Genomic DNA, 18006 nt, shown 5'->3' with positions numbered 1-18006 from the left:
ATATTAGTTATTCACTTACCTTAAATACGTACCTTAAAGCTGTTAACGGTTTTCTGCAACAACAAATATAAAAACGTTATGATGCTAATGGCGTTAGCATGTCAATGAGTTTGTTTAGTTACGTTAGCATCATGTCGCTAGCTCAAGTAAAATGCTTATTATTATTATTCTGTTGACATATTATTTAGTTGTGCACAAACATTTCTTCAAGTTTTGACCATGGTTGTGTTTGTAAAAAGAGTAGAAAATGTGTGAAATATTCTGAAACTTAAATACAATAAAATCTATATTTCTTAATATCTATATTTTTACCTTGTGGCTCTGTCTTGTAGATGTTGGTATAGTTTTCAGACGTGAGATGCTTGACCTTGGAAACAGCACTTACAAGAATCGCACCACAAGGTCCATTTAGTAGTCACTAACCAATTTATACATCAGTACTAACTAGTTCTCTTAATACATCTATGGTTATTTATTGCGGCCATGTTTAGGCTAAGGAACAATGAATTAGGTTTTGGTGTAGATCCATAACAGTATCGCCACCATGTGGTCATTTATAATTAGCTATACAAAAAATAACACTTTACCTAATTTTGATCCACCAGATGTATGTAGTTGATCTTTTCCCTGGATTCCTTGGTTCAATGTGTCAGTAATTTCCTCACTCCTCATCACATTTTAGCCAATTATCACCATTTGGTACACTGAAACACGTGTAAAATCAGGACTTAATACACACATTTACGTGACTGTTTTCCTATAATTGGCTACCAAGTTCTTGCAGCTGGGGCGTCTTTGACCTAATCTGCCATCACTCCATACATCCTGATCACAAATAAATTTAGATTATTTTTGTGATGCATGATTAAACTTGTAAAGCACTTTGGTCAACCCATTTGTTTTTAAACATGCTTTATTGACATTGACATGAATAGACATGACTGTGGTCATCAATCTGACTCAGAGTTGTTTTGGGGAGCAAGTCCAAGTCAAGTCTTGTGTTGGTCAGAGCAAGTTGAAGTCACAAGTCTTTATGAAGTTGCTGTCTTTGAGGTCTAAATGCTGATACTTCATCTGCACATTTCAAATTGTAATTAACTGTGTTGTTCACATAGCTGAGACCAAGAGCCTTGTTAGCCGAATGCAAGAGAGAGGGTTTAGAGACCGGAGTAACCAATTGGAAATATCCAGCTGTGGCGACATTGTTGGAAACTATCCAGAGCTTGACGAGTTAGAGTAAACAGTGATTACTCTACTGATTACTTTATCACTACATTAGGAAGCATCTCAGCTCTGCTACACGTCTCAACTGAGATTTTATATTATTGGAAGTTTTTTTCGTATTGTTACACTTTTTCCTGTCCTCAAAAACGTTGAATTCTTTAACATGTTCTGCCAGAATGAACAGAGCAGCCGTGTTTTTTAGTTTGAATAAAATCTTAATTCATTGCAAGTTTCTTCTATTTAAGAACTAGACGGCGTTGTGAAACAGGTTAATTTGAGTATCACTGAAGTCTGACTGTTGGTTTGATCTAAGACATAATCAAAGTCCCCTTGTGAAACCGGCCACAAGTCAACCAAAGTCTCAAGTCAACTGGTTTGGAAGTCAGTTCTTAAATAAGTTGAGTCTCAGAGCAGTCAAGTCCCCAAATCTAGTTCTGGTCTGACTCACTCTTGCATGATCCATCTTTTTACAAAGCTTAATATTAATTCAGATTTAAGTTGTCTCTAAAAATAAGTCTCCATCAGCCAGCATCAGCGTGATTGTCTGTCCCAATGTATATGTTGACATAAATCCCTATTCACATGCAGATTTAAGTTCTCTAATCATAATGTCCATTTAAATAACACATTAATATTGATGTGCAGTCTTATTGGAAGCATTTCTAATTGTATGACACTATAATCATCAGTGGCTCCACTTTAGTACTTTGTTATGTAGCTTAAATCCAGTTTACACAACAAGATAAACCGCACTTGGAACCAGGGTCTCTACACAGCAAAACTCTATATTCCAAAAGATTGAATGGAGGAGGGGAAAAAAAAGAAAATGTAAGAGTTTCTTTATTAATTCAATCAGTATTTTTTTTATCCTGCCAGCTGAGACTTTTCATTACCTTGCTCAGTGGGGTGTGTAATACCTGGCCTATCAGGGATTGTGCATTATTGCCCACAGTAAATATAGGCCTAGAGGTGTATCTGCCAATGCAGGTTTAAGAACATCCCTTCAAAGATTTTCACCATCTTGCTAATATTGATCAAATCCCAGAAAGCACACTTGAGTCTCTGAGGTGTTTGTAATGCTGCCTTTATCCACACAAGAACAATCAAAGAGGACGGCGGCGCACACATGCACCCCTTGCCCCGGCACCATGCCTGCTCTCCTGAGCAGCTCTCTCAACTGCAGAGGGAAGCTTTTCACATGAAGTTCATTACATCCCCTCTCACTGCTCACCTCTCAATGCCACTCTTTGTCCGCCGTAATCTCGGGATCCTTCAGAACCGCTAGCTTGAGTTTCACATTGGGGAGTATCTCAATGAGTCTGGAAAGGATTTCAAAGGCGAGGGGCCGCTATATCATCCAAGCATGGTCCTCATGTCCAATTTGTCTCTGTTGGTAGAGTTAAGAGAAACAGACACTGTGCTATACAGAAGTGTGTGTTTGTGTTGCTGTGCATTTATATCTCCCAGACCCCTAAAACAGAGGGAAAAAATAGTCCATAAACTGAGATGATGTGGAAAGGAAATAAGAGTAACAAACTATAAAAGGCGTGTTTCAATCTGGTCCATGGTTTCCATTTACAATAATCCAGGATAGTCTGGGAGTACGGAAGTTGTTAGGATTTTATCACACCAAAAAGATAAGCCTGCTATGCACTTACAAGACGGGAAGTGATCTGGGATATCAGCCTTTCAAAGCAGGCCAGCAAAGCCAAGTGAGCTTCACTGATGTGCCGGACGGTGGCTTTTAATCCCCACACAGGCCTCCATTCTTGTGAGGGTGAACATATTTTTTTTTAATTAAGACCTTACCTGTCCACATCAAACGAAATCTCAGATTAGTCTTTTGATCTACCTAAGCTCTTTATTACTGTATATGGGATATGTTAAGATTTCAGCCTAACAATGAATCATCTGTTTTGTGTAAATGTGTGCTGCTCGATGCTCATAACCTGCTCTGCGCTTCGAGGTTGGCACCGACATAAGAAAAAGAGGCCGTCCGGATATACGAGCGGGTTCTTAGCGGTGCGTATCTAGAGCAAAAGATGATGCCGAGATAAGGAGGAAAAAGACAGGAAGCCAAGGAGGGAAGAGACAATTATTTGGCTCTGTCGCTGAGTCGGAAACTTCACATAGCAGAGTTGTGTGCAAAATATCCATGGTAAGAAAATCCTGCCACATTTCCATTTTTCTCCTTAGAAAAGCCAACAATAAAATTACACCAAAAGTAGACACAGGCTATTTAATCTATTTAAATTATTTATTTTATTTCCCCCAAAAAGAAAATGGCACATACAGTGAATAAAAGCTAATGCATTTCCTCTAAGAGGCCTGCCTGTGTGAAAAAAAACATATCAACTTTAGAGCATGGCTAAGAAGTGTTTTTACAACCTGCACATGTACTTTGTGTTATCAACTCATACAAAGATGAGTTTGTAATATTCTCTCAAACAAAACAAGTTATTTCAATGTCCATTCCATTATCTTTTTGCTCAATTAGTCTGAATCAATTATATACAGCACAAATGTTTTGACACATTGACAGAAAAGAAAAACAAAACATGGTAATGAGAGGCATCTGCAGGAAGGGATTTATTTTCTGGCTTATTTTTCTGGTTTTAAGGCAGGATTCATGTTTTTAAAGCACACTCTGAGCTACAAGTTACAACTAACCAAATGTTAGCAAATTAAAGAATAACAAAATAATCAAACAAAAAAAGGTGTTAGAAATGAAATACCCTACAGGAAAAGGTATTTCCGAAATGTACTGTAGGCATGCCAAACAATAATTGGCATTGGATGAACAAAAACAATGGTCTAAGTGTTGCCCTGATTGGCTGACAATGCAATTTAACTAGCTCTTGTCTCATTCCAGGTGATGCCACTAACATGAGCTGCAGTTGTTAAATGGTGTATTTATCAAGTAATGTCAGTTGCAATACTACTAGCATAACACAGACAAATCTCCGGCCAAACTGTTGGTGGTCGAGTTGCATTGTGGATAATGTAGGCGTCACAAGGAAGAAGAATGCGAAATATTAATAAAAAGACATTTCTGGGTTTTCACATCACGTTAAGGAAGTGATGTTAGCATTTCATTCATACATTAGACAAAAAGTATGTTTGCAACTTTTAAGCAACATTGCTCCAATGTTTACACACGCAAATACAAAGACACATTTACAGCTTTAAAGTAAAATCAAACCAACACAAAAATTCCTGACATACTGTTCTGTTAGTACCTGTTTCATGACACGTGTAAATAAATGTTAAAAGAAACAGATTGACACATTACTGGTGTTATACTCTTAAAAATAAAAAAAAACTCAGACCGACAGCATATTGCGCAAATCTCCTCTCACCAACATCCACTCTGATCGGCTTTAGGAAACTCAGACACATTTAAATAACAACCTTCATATGTACACAGGGGGGAAAAATGGAAAACCTCAAGTTGAACAAATGCACAGCCACTGATGGCAGCTGTGCTAAGAAGAAAAGGACAGGGCTCAAGCAAAATATCAGGTCACGCAACAGCAAACAGTTGTGACATAAAACCAAAATTGTTGGCTGACAACACAGTGGAATTTGCTTCTGTCCTCCATAACAGTATTTAACTCAGCTTGTTCCAACAGACATTTTAAAAGGCTGTCTCATCTTCAAAATTGAGAACTCATAAAGAAACCTTAATTTGAAAAACGTAACATAAATATTAGTAAATTGAAATTCTATGTTCTACCATTCATACAAAAAGGCACAAATATCAACTTCTAATATAGGAGCAACATTCTGCTAAGATTCAACACTGAAACACCTAAAACAAATGTTAACATCACTAGTGTGTTGAAAAAAAAAAAAAGCAATAGCACAAACAATAGATGAAGTGAAAATATGCATTATACAGGGGTAAATATAGAAGGCGTAATAATGGTAATGTAAATGTCTTTTAATCTGAAAAACACAGTACTGTTTTGGTGCGTTCACAGTTATCCTCTCTCAGATGAACTCCCCTCGGAAAGGAAGTGACTGCATGTTTTGCTGTTGCCAGCGGCAGCGCAGTCTGGCCAGCGGCGTGTCCCTCGGGTTTTCAAACTCTGAGAAGCCCAGCTGGTTGAGGATGTCATAAACTCCGGCTCTGGCAGCCACCTACCCCAGAAACACACAAAATGTTAATGAACAGTCAACACAGCCAGCCTTTTTTTTTTTTATTCATCCATCATGACCACACAAACGCTTTGACTGCCACTTTTTCAGAGTTAAAGCATGTTATCTGACGGTTTCCTATATGTGCAGCTGCTACATTGGAACAATAGGCATCTAATGCGGGTTTGGAAATGACAGGAAGTGGTTGAAGAAGTATTCAGATCCTTTACTCAAGTAAAAACACCACAATGTAAAAAAAACTCCATTACAAGCAAATTGCACTTAAAGGGGCACGGATTTTACAAATCAAGTTTAGTTTACTTGCCACAAAGAGTAGCCTAGGCTAGCTACTATTTAGTAGGGGTGGAATGGTACATGTATTCGTATTGAACCGAAACGGTACGGGCGTCTTAGTTCGGTAGGCTACATGAATTTACACGGGGAATACACAGTATAAAAATAAATAAAACTTGCGTGCAAATTAATTAATGTAATGCGGAACTACTGTTAGACACGCGGTTCTTTAGGGACACCTAATCTGTAGCCCTGCCCTTAGCTCTAAAGCTCCTGAGCTCCGCCTACATGTCGAGTCAGTCGGTCCAGTGAGTCCACACGAAGCAAACTAGTCCCTTCCATATACAACCAAACACGGACGTAGCTGTATCCCTTCTCGCCTCAACCACAAATGGCCTCCAGGATTCGCTGTTTGCTCCGGTATTAGCTGTTAGCTCCGCCGTTAGCTCTTAGCTCCGCCGTTAGCGTGTGAAGCTAACACCAAAACTCGTCAACTGCTCTGTGTAACCGAAGCTGCTCTTTTAACATCCCTCTAGGTCATGCATTAACTGGGGAAAATTAGGCTACTTCACCATGTGTCGAAGTGTCCTTGAGCATGACACTGAACCCCAATTGTTCCGGATGGGGGGGGGTGTGAATGGGTGAATGAAAGACAACTACATTCATTCAGAACATTTACCATTGAAGAATATTCATAAAAGCCTCCTTGTGTGCAATGACCGTGTTTGATTTTGTAGTACCACTGAAATGTAGTGGACTAGAAGTACAAATTAACATAAAATTGAAAACCAACTACCTGACTATTGTACTTAAGTGCAGTAATAGGACAGTCTGGGAACACCATGATAACAGTATTTTATTCCGTTTTTCTTTGAGTCATCAATCAATCAATCAATCAAATACATTTATTATTTGTCCTAGAGGGCAATTTGTGTCGCAGCAGGCATAAAACATAAAAACATAGATACATGTATAAAACGCACATACACAACAGACTACAGTATAGCTTACAGTAGGTAAATTATCATCAAGGAGACATATCATTCCCTGTTGTCAACTGAGGACAGAGAGGAACATGGTGAGATGTCCCGAGAGAGAGAGAGAGAGAGAGAGAGAGAGAGAGAGAGAGAGAGAGAGAGAGAGAGAGAGAGAGAAACAGCAGGTCATGCTGACTCATGGTCTGCTTTGGCTGTCAAACGCCATAGGACTGATGGGAAGCACCACGGACAACCAGAAACATCTGGCCATAAAGCCGAACAAACAATGCTAACAAACCCGGCAGAAACCGACTTCCCTGCAAAAACTTTAAAGATTGAATACCCCATTAGAAGTGCCACAGCTTGCCTAGTTTACTCTGCAGGAGAGGCTTTGGGAAAAGTCCTGAGTGCATTACATTTATTTATTTATAATCGATCTATGTATTGATTTTCACATCACAATCCCATTTGAAGGACCAGCTGTTAGCACGCCTGTAAGACCCTAGAAGTTGTTCAGGGCATGACTCAGTGGAGGTAACGTGGCCTCAAACACTTTGCCAATTTAACCTCTTCCCCTTTGCCTCAGGCGGTCAAGAAGTCTGCAAATTAGGAGTAGAGAGAAATGTGCAAGAGGAGAGATGTTTAAATAAGGGCATCGTTTGTGGATACTAACTACACAAAATTAAAACATTTCTACTGTGGTTATGTTCTTGAGCCTGTGAAGTAATCCTGTATGAAGTACTTTAAAAATGCACTGTCAGGTTGAATGCTGAGGAGGACATAATGGAACAATGACCAGGAATAATAGTATCAAGATATCCCTTTCACTAACAATGATTATAGCTTAGCTGGCCAGCTTTGTGCAGAAATAAACACAAGGTACCGCAGAATGTGGTCTAGATTACCTACTTGCTGACCATGCAAAATCAAATCTTACAACAGATATTGTGTTACGCTAAAACCTTTGATTTGTAGAGTCGACACTGGTTTAAACCTTCCCTCAGTCCTGTGAGCTGTCTCACTATGAACACGTAATCATGCAGCTTCTATTGTCTATTGTCTCCTGTCTTAATTCAGTTTTTTAGAGCAAATACATGCACTGATGTATCTTTCAACACATTCATGTTTGTGTTTGACGTGTTCCTGGCCAGGTGCCAGACTGCTGTATGAGTGCTTTGGTGGGAACAAATGAGTGGGTGCAGCTGAACTATTAGTCAGTGGATGGGACTCCCAAGAGGACATTGGATTTGTGCTATTAACCAGCGTACTTAAACTGACTCATCTACTCCACAACCCAGCTGTCTAAATAGGGCATGAGAGAAAAACCTGAAACAGTAAAAAGAGAATGCTGGGGAGGTTGAGATGAAGAGAATAAAGAGTGACTGCATGCAATCTCTGTGGGTCAGAGCTGAGAGCGTTCACATTGTCATCTTCATTCTTCTTTAAAAAAAAATAAAAATACTACACCAAAAATCTGTCTTTTGTGAATGAAATACTGAATCCCTCTCTAAAGTGACCTTCGCAGAGGATCCTTCCCCCCTTCGCAGAGGACGCCAGACTTCTCACACCACTCAAATCCTGATGAAATGAATCTTTATGTTCAGTATATTTCAAACATAGATTCTTCACCACAGAAGTAAATACATCACTTCCATTAAATGCTAATGCCATCTCGTAGCACTGAAGCTCTGCAGAAAGTAGTGATGTTCTGGTAAAACAATGACCATCTGGATCAACAGTGAATACTATGATACAATTTTGCAACTGATTTTCAGAGGAGTATTCCTTTAAACCTCACAGCAACGACCACCAAACACACACGCTATGGCCCTGAAGCTGTTGGTGTGCGGTGACAAGCTTTATGTGTGACAGTAAGCAGAGCATGGGGCGATGCCTTTCATGCTGCATCGAAGAGATCACAAACGCCAATACTCATTTGGCGGCTGGAGCGGCTGAGGAGGAGCAGCGCAACAAGGAGGCGCTGAGCTTTCCCACAGTCGGCTATCTCAAAGGCTGCACATACCGGGCCTGTGTAGGGGGACAGGGAGGCCTCTGTGCCATACATCAAAACAGCTGGAGTGACTGATAGGGTACCTCTCCTGCAGACATTCATGGTATGCACTGTACACAAGTCCTGCCATTGTGTAAAGGGCCACGTTTTGGATTAGCAAACATGGATTTCAATTCCAATAACTCCTCTGATGTTTCTGCTCTGATCTCACTGCATGACCATGAGGCAACATGGGCTAATGACGCTAATGTGGCAGTAAACTTCAGATGTGTACTGAATACGTACTGCTGCATCGTTTTGATCCTGCAGTGAAACAACACAAAACACATGCTTCTGTGTTCAAACAATCTGACTGAACAGAAGCATCAAGACCAAATAGATCATAGGCCGCATTACTGGGAACACTGTGCTTCTGCTTTTAGTGGCCACCCACCCATCCACCCACGCACCCACACACAGATGCAGGACAGACTGCACCGCTCAGATCTGGTAGGTTGTGTAACACATGGCTTCAAATGTATGACCGGTGCTGGGGATGACCCCCGACCGCTGCCCCTGGCGTAGCAATTGTCATTAATGATCCTGCCACGGTCACTGGTGATAGGCTAATGATTTATGCCTTCGGGTTGGTTGGGTCAGATTGGTTGAGCCACTGCCAGATTCTGCTGCAACTGGGTCAGTGAACACATCACAATACTGATGGTGATGGGGCTAAAATGACAGTCTTTCCTGCAACATATTTATGTTTGACCATTTCTTTTAGAGATTACTCTTTTTAATTACATGTTCTTTAAACACAAAATTAGTCCTGGAAGGAGTGTTTCAAAGTCTGAATGGTTTTCATTTGTATCTAGGTGACATCATGCCACGCTTTGGAGAATCATTATTTTTGGAGGAACATTGTGTGAGCTGACCTGATTTAAAGTCTGTTGTACTGTACCGTAGTTTTAATTTTGAAAACAGTGTGGGAATGATTTGTGATCGTCACTTCAACAAGTGAAGACAAAGGATGTGAAGGACACAGTGGCGACAACACAGCACATAATCATTAGAGTGAACAGCTAACAAAACAAAACGCAAGATATTTAGATGTTCAATCGTCTTTGTGTCTTTCTGTCATAGCTGACATCTTTTGCTGTCCATTCTGTAAGTCTCTCACAGAAATCAATCAGAACAAAGATTTCTTTAAAATGACACCTAATCCTAACCCTAATGCCAAAGAGAATGGTTGCCACAGCGACTGTCTCCCATCGCAGAATTGGACTGGTTCAAATCGATTTTATTGGGTAGAACTCCTGTCAAGCAAACAATGTGACAGGTTGAGGAAGTTTCTTCAGAAAGAAAACATGCTGATATATATATCACAGCAGGTTTCTGCTTTAGGGTTCATGCCATGACTGAATCAAAGCCAGGGACTTTGGTTAAATGTCATCCCACTTACCCATCTCCAACTAAGCTCTCATTTTCAACCGCATACTGTAAATGGCTGTTTTTTATGACTTAATATAGCCTTTAGATAGTAAAGGCGTTTTCAAATTATTACCCTTTGTGCCTCGGATTTCTTTAACCTTTCACATACTGTAAATGTATGAAGCATAAAAAAGTGTACAGTAACAAATTGTTAATGAAGTCAGTGCTGCAAGTTCAAACCCGCTTCCACTGACATTCAGAATATAAACAGCATCTAACTTTAGGTACAGTTTGTTTGCTACAGGCGGAGACACGCCACAGTCATGCTGATCATGCTGTTAGATGTGCAGTCATCAAGGAAATTGGATTTGATTCATGCAGCAGCTCCATTCAAAGTGACTTTAGACCATAAGTAGAACAGTGCTGCTATTGTGATGAGTTCTTCACAGAAGTTTCAGCACATTAACACTGTACTCTGTGGCTGATGATGGAGATGTGATTGTCTGATCAGCTGTAGTATGTGGCTAGGGCGTGTAGGACTCTGTCAGCAAGCTAGTTAGCTGTTAAACTGTCATTCAGACAGTGGCGAAAGTCACTTTATAATGTGCCACAAGTCGCAGGCACCCCGCTCAAAAAGTGCAACCAAACTGTAAGCTGCGGTTCACTCCTGGCAAAAAAGAAATGAAAATCTCTTTTGAGGTTTACTGTAGGTTTTCTAATAACAGCCTGCATTTACCACAGAAGCAAAGAGAACAGGGTCTTGACTTACTTAGGTTTTCCCCTGTTACCCAGTTAACGCAAATTCAAACTTTTCTCCATGTTTACACGCGGTCTTGATAAATTCAGTTCATCAGTACAACAAGAATCATATCAGGCGTTTCACTCTTCCTTTTTCCCCAAACAATGTTAAGCTACCATTATGGCTACACAATATATCGCTTTTTTATTGTCATCGCAATATCAACTGGCGCAATAAACACATCGCAAAAGGCTGCGACATACAGCGAAAGACGCTCAGAGATTTTTTGGGTTAGTTGAAAGAAAATATCAGTAGAAAACTGCACTTTAAAATGTAGCTTAACTGTTATTATTGTGTGTGATGCCTTTTATATTCCATTGAATGTTCAATTTGTTCAATACAACATTTTTGAAAATAATTCCCTTTACTTCTTTTAAATTTATCAAGCATTTTGTTGATTTTATCAGAATACTGAAAACAGCAGAAAGGCAGAATTGAGCACACTTTAAGATCGGTTTGTCTATTGCAAGTAATATCGTTATCGCAATATTCAACAATGTTATCTCGTATCATGTATCTTCCTCATATCTTGCAGCCCTAGCTACTATGAATGAAACTCAACACCCCCTCCAGAATTTTCCCATTAAAAGTTTTGCATCAGGAAGTGTTGATTTTGGTTGACAGTAACTTTGCATCAATCAGGAATGATGAGCACAAGATGACTGTTTTTGTAATGATGGAATGTGTGCTGTGGAAATGGACAGTAAACTAAATGTGCCATGTGAACTGTTGTAGTATTCCACCAATGTGTTGTTGTTTTTTGCCCCATCTTTATTAGCGATCTGCTTTCCCTTCAATACCAACTCTTATTTGAGTATTTACTGTAGCATCTCACATTAATTGCACAAGTTTGTTTGCCATTTCAGAGAGGAATCACAGTGCATTGAAGCAGGTGTAGCCTTCTAGAGATAACAGTCAGGCCTGAAATAGCCTGAAAATTGTCTCATTTGATATATTGTTGTGCCATCTGAATGATGCTCTCTGTGCTGTTGATGGATGGCTGTGATACCGGCCTGCTCACCTGTTTCCCTCCAGACCTTCCCAGTGGGTACATGTGTGTGTAATGTGGCCAGGCGGGTGAGAGCGGACTACACTGGCACATCTAAAGGATGTGTTTGTCGTCCAGCTCAGACATGGCCCCAGGTGTTCGAATAGATAGCCAGAAGTTGGGAGTCAAAAGTGCACCACAAGACACCTGTGGAGCGCCACAATACCCGTTGTGTCGATAACGCTGCTTTAACCACTGAGGTTTGAAGGGGCAAATTTAACAGACGGATCATTTTGATTATTATTTATACTAAGCAGCCAATTAAACTGAATTGCCTATAATGATATATATGCATTTATAAAGCATGGCTATTATGGTAATTTAGGCTTAGAAATATTTTACAATAAATTGTATAATTTGCTATCAAAATAAGGTCTTCAAAACAGCACCTTAAAGGGACTCAGAATAAAAAAAGTTGGATTGACTATACACTACTTGCTTGCGCAAAAAACACTTTACGGTATGAAAAGACGAGGTATGAAAAGACGAGGTATGAAAAGACGAGGTATGAAAAGACGAGGTATGAAAAGGCAGTCTTTACACAGTAAAAGCTTATTGTATTTTATGGGCTCACTTTTTAGTAAAGTTTCAAACCAAATCAAAGAAATTACTTTTTCAGGTGTGTAACAATGGTGTGTGGTAGTTTAGGGTAGTTTTAAAGTGGCTATAATCAATATTTTAAATAATAATATGTATTAAATAACAATGTGAAAGATGTAGCCCATAGTGATGAACCTACAGAGAATCACTTGAATCTGCAGCTCTCTTCGGTTTACAGAGCTTTATAGTGAGTTTCAGCTGATTGTCTGGTGAATTTAATGTTTTGGTTCATCGTTTTCTCCCGCAGCAGGCAGCTGTTTATCAAAAGAGCTCTAAAACCCCACTGTACACTACCTGCTCAGTACCAAACAGAGCAGACAGACACAGTTTGGAACTAGCTGGTGAACATAGTAAAGCACTTAGCTACTAAAGAGAAAACTATTTCATCAGCTGGTCATAAATTCCTTAAATGATATATGTTTATCCATAATGTTGGATATCAAAATAAACAACTGATTGCTAACAGGTTTGCCATATCAACTTAAAAAGTGATATGTCAATGATGTGTTCACCACTCGTTTCCGCTGCCCTAAAGTGGCCAAAAAAATAATCAGTTATTGCAGGTTAAACAAACTTGACAAACTCTTTTTCAAACACAGTTGCTATCACAACACTATGAGGAAAATTATCCCGATACTAGGACCAGACTACTGTGTAAAATTGCTGGAGTTTTTGCTCAAAAGAAGGCAGTTTCAAGTCAGAAGGAAAAACAAAAGAAAGGCAGAAAGGAATAGCAACAAAAACAAAAGTTTACCTCAATGATAAAACACAGAAATAAAGTGAGAATGACATTACAATGCTATGTTTTATGACACGTTTTCTGTTGCCTGCTTTACAGTAGAGCGTTCCTGTTCCCTGTGTGCACACTTGTATTTTCTCATGGCATAACTGGGCCATTAGAGTCACCCTGATGCACCACATATATTTGCTATTCATAACAGGAAGAATATGCCCTGATTGACTGCGCATATTTCTGTGACAATTGTTTTCACAGCAATTGTTCCAGACTATTTTGGAATTCCGCGTTTTTTCTGTTGAGTTTATTCCACCTCAATAAGGACAAAGAAGGAAGAGATTTTCATTCAATGAGTTTTCAGACATTCAAGGCTTTTGGCTGTGTTTTTTTTTGCTGTGCCTCTGTGCTAAAGCTGGGATAACAACAAAACAGAAAACACATTTTAATCAAAACCAAATGCAAACCATATAATGTATATATTATTTATTTAAATTTAAAATTCACATGTGCGCTGCTGATCAGGCTGAATGTGTTTTGTCAACCTGCCAAACTGCTTATTTTTTTTTACCACCATGTGAGTCCAACACATTGCAACGCACATTTTTAATTGTGTGTGTGAGTGTGTATGTATATGTGTGTGTGTGTACCACTTACAGACTACTCATTTGTTTGGAATGCACATAAATTATCCACTTTACTGTAGGGGCACAGCTGGCTAAACGATTAATGTACCAACAAAAACACAGAGCCGAGACGTTATGAAGTTCAGTGTGTGAAGAACCACGCCACAATAGAACCAGAACCAGCTTGTAAATTCCTGGAGGAACGTCCAAATAAAACTCTGGTAACCGGTTCACTTCACAATGTGCCTAAACTGTGAGTGTGGAGAAAAAAAAAAAAAGAGACTGTCCCTTATCCCCTGTTCGTGTTTTTTGTTCTGCTAAGCTTTTGACACTTAGCATTGTGAGGAATTAAAGATTTGTCCCCTGCCACAATTTGATAAAACTGTGATTACCAGTAAATCTTACATGTGTAAGTAATTTAGTGACCTTCCGGGATTGCCCCGTTAGCGCCGGGAAATTCGCCGGATGTCCTTATTTTCGGCTGGATTTCCATTAAACTAACACTTTCTTTGTGTTGGAATTCTAAACTCCGGTGGATTTATGATGACTATGGTTAACTGCTCCTCAGATCTCTGCAGGGTAAATCCAGACAGCTAGCTAGACTATCAACCTGAGTTTTCTGTTGCACGACTAAAACAACTTTTGAACGTACACACGTTCTACCAAAACAAGTTTCTTCCCGAGGCGATTTTGCAGCCGCACCGGGGCTCCATGCAGAGCTTATGGCGCCCATGACGATTGTGATTGGTTTAAAGAAATGCCAATAAACCAGAGCACGTTTTTCTCCCATCCCGGAATGCTGTGTGGACTAGCCAGATCTTCCTCTGCAGCGCTGTGGAGGAAGGTCTGGCAAAGCGAGACTACTATATATAAAATGCAGATTTATATGAAAATCGACGTGAGATAGAATAGAGAAAAGATAGAATAGAGTAGAAAACAGAAGTCCTGTACCTGTTCCATCCAGAGAGTGAAGGAGCGCTGCCAGGAGTCTTTCTTCTCTAGATGCAGGTATGTGTTGAAGAGGATGAGGTAAATGTAGCGCTCCAGGTACTGCAAGCTCCTCAGCAGCAGCTGCTGACACTCCTTCTCCGTCTTACCAGTTTTGATCTGCGAAAAGAGGTAAACAAAGCTTTATTGGTATATTAAGTCGGCACAACAAAACCAATTTCTTTCAGCACAGATGTTCACCAAGGCTACAATTGATTAGACAAGAGAAGGTCAAATTTGTTCCATTTAATTTAATTGCAGTAATTCACAGGAAAGTCACAATTGTGATGCCTAGGTCCAAACCAAAAACAAATCACTTGTTCAATAGCGCATGGCCCAACTCTCCACCGCACATCACTGACATGTGTTGATCCTGCTAATGAACAAACATACATCCATGCAACAGAACAAAGGAATAATGACTAAAATTCAGAAGGAAGCAAATTCACCAAGAAATATTTAAAACGCACTCACAACATTTACACGTCATATTGTGTAACACAATTAATCACTAATTTTTCTTTTTATTTTATCATACAGTGAGACATGTGTAGTGAACTACACCACCAATCCGACTTATTGTCAGCTTATACAACATCCTCACTCCTGCACTGAGTTTCTCCAATATACCTTCAATGCCCCCGTCTGCATTGACATTATTTCCACTCAGCGCCAACATAACATTGTCTCTTGTTCTCCCTCAGGCCTTGAGCTGCACCAACAGAGTGTCTGTGTCCTCTAAAGTGCAGACAGAAGCAATCACACTAATCTGTTACAATACACACACAAAAACACCAAGACAGCAAGAGAGGAGGCTCTTAGCAACCAATTCACATTGTCACTTTTTTTCCTCCAACCACATGCTGGTAAAAAGCAACAACCACAGTAAGTTAGTAGATCAAACCTTAGTAGTTATACAATATAATGTAAAATGGGTTTCCATCACACCTAAAGCAGTAGAGATGAGGGACTGCAAACACTCCCAAAAAGACAAATAAAAAGTGCCAGAGGCAAACATTTCATACCATCTTTCCAGTGTTACATCATTTCTTCAAGAGTGCCGAGCTGTCATGTAACGATGCTCAGTACCCTTCTTTACCTTGTCCCTCTGCCGTTTTTTTTGCTGGGCAGGTATTATATACTCTTCTTTAAACTTGTTTGCCAGAAATAGCTGCTTGCAGTTTAATATCCGTGTTAAAGAGAGCCAGATGGACTCAAACATACGGTCCATATGCCACAGAACCAAAACAATGAGCTAAAAGAGACTAAAAGCTGTTTAAAGATGCAGAGTTGGGTTAAATGGAGTCATTTGAGCCACTGTTAACATTAAAAGTATTGCTAAATGCAGGTTTACATGTGGTAATGTACTTTGTATGAACCCATCTAAGTGTAGGTATACATATCAACTTGATGAAATCACATGTTATGAATTACAACTATCCTGCTCATAAATGCCTGTACTTACCTTGTACCAGATAACAGAACCACCCTCTAGCTCAGCCTTAAAAGACCTTCCAATACCTAGTCATTTAAACAACGTGGGTGATCACGGTTATCTGACCAGCGAGGCAAAGTGACTTTTGCATAGGCAACTTCAAGCTGTCCGCGATATGGTCAGAATAATCTTAGAAAACAGAAGGAAAGTAAACAAATGACATCCCCTCTCTTCTACTGAAGAAACCCACCGGCAGATAGGAGTTTTGACATTTGGAAGGAGTTCAGTCGGTAAGCCATCTACCAAAACTGTCAATCTAGTATTTACAACAGTTGTTTACTCCCACTTTCCCCAAATACCCTTAAAATCCACTGTTTTTTTTTATCAATAAAACACTATAGTTACATGGTTAATCTCATGATAATTACTAAATAATTAGAATTTTCATGGTAAAACCCTATATTCAGAAACAACAGAACAGTGCAATTATCCTTCATGTATGAGATACTCCTATGATCCCTTTGATTATTATTCAAGAGACAAGGTAATAGTTGTCTCACAGGAATACATCACTGGAGGGAGAGGGAAAAAAGCATTGCAAGCCAATGTTGGACACAAGGTCATTTGAAATTTTCCTGAAATGTCAGCCCACACAAATTTGATGCATAAATGAAAATGTAAAGCAGGGAAGCAGCTCTCTAACATCACCATTAGAGGCCCCTTTTTTTTCTCTTGTCTTTTTTCTGATTGCTTAGAGTCTTGAGCACTTCCAGGCATCAAGTAAAAGGCCTGCCATCCAGCTGTGTGGCAGAGTGTGAGGTGTGTGCAGGATTGGATAACATGTCAATTGGAGTTAAGAGAAAGTAACAAGCAGGGGACGAGGTGTAGTGTGGCTCAATGATCTGTTAGCAGTTCTTCAGACATGTTCTTAGCAGCAGGTTGTTGTCTGCATCGTAATGAGCATTTTGACTGGCTTGCCTGGCTGACCGTGTTTTTGATGGCTAAAACAGGTCAGTTTGCAGCATATCAGGGAAGCATATTAAATACGTTGTGGGGGCTGCACAGAGAATAATGAAAGTTGACCAAGTAGGTGGGCTAGCACTCAGGGTAATTTGAAATGTGCACAGTGCACCATAATACGATCATTCCAGAGCTGAATGACGCAACAGAGAGAGGGGGAATGTGTGGGGTTTCCTGTCCATTCCCAAACAGCCGTGGTTGGATCCCAGTTTTCCAAGCATCTGCAGCAGAGCGGAGGAGAAACTACACCTATGCAAACAATGGATGTGCTGTCTGTTGTCTATCAACTCTCCCAGGACACAGAAGCAGAAAGGAAGCATACACACGTCTCACTTTCTCTAATGTTTCTCAGTTTACATCGACTACAGTGGCAGAGCAGGTGAACGCTGGTGAACCCGATCACCCTGTGCACCCTGCTACCCCAGGAGGCTTTCAGCATTTCATCTCTTAGCCTCAAAATTCACAGTGCCAAAGCCTGGCAGCCATCGGTGCACATACTGAGTTCATCACACACACACACACACACACACACACACACACACACACACACACACACACACAAGTTTGAAAAGATTACAAAATTCACACCTCTACAATCTGCAGAACCCTAATTCTGTGGCTACCATCTGTCTACATTGACTGAGCCACATGTGTGATAGAGCGGACTCTCATGTACTCTCAGAAATGTTGGGGAAGATGTGG

General features: G+C 39.9%; 1 protein-coding gene across 6 annotated transcripts in view; it reads right to left on the bottom strand.

The window, feature by feature from the left end:
- Positions 1-3462: 3462 nt before the first annotated feature.
- pald1a (phosphatase domain containing paladin 1a) overlaps positions 3463-18006 on the bottom strand; it is a 52215-nt gene continuing 37671 nt past the window's right edge. For all 6 annotated transcript variants that reach the window (XM_078278875.1, XM_078278878.1, XM_078278876.1 and 3 more), the window contains 2 exons: positions 14814-14969; positions 3463-5367 (listed from right to left, as the gene is read on the bottom strand). In XM_078278875.1, the coding sequence (XP_078135001.1) occupies positions 5218-5367; positions 14814-14969 (306 nt within the window). In that variant the 3' untranslated portion in view covers positions 3463-5217. The remainder of the gene's footprint in view (positions 5368-14813; positions 14970-18006) is intronic.

This window comes from Sander vitreus, chromosome 21 (genome assembly GCF_031162955.1).
Source record: "Sander vitreus isolate 19-12246 chromosome 21, sanVit1, whole genome shotgun sequence".
In the NCBI taxonomy this organism is placed as follows: Eukaryota; Metazoa; Chordata; class Actinopteri; order Perciformes; family Percidae; genus Sander; species Sander vitreus.
The sequence above is the reverse complement of the archived record's forward strand: the minus strand, read 5'-3'. Positions and strand labels throughout refer to the sequence as shown.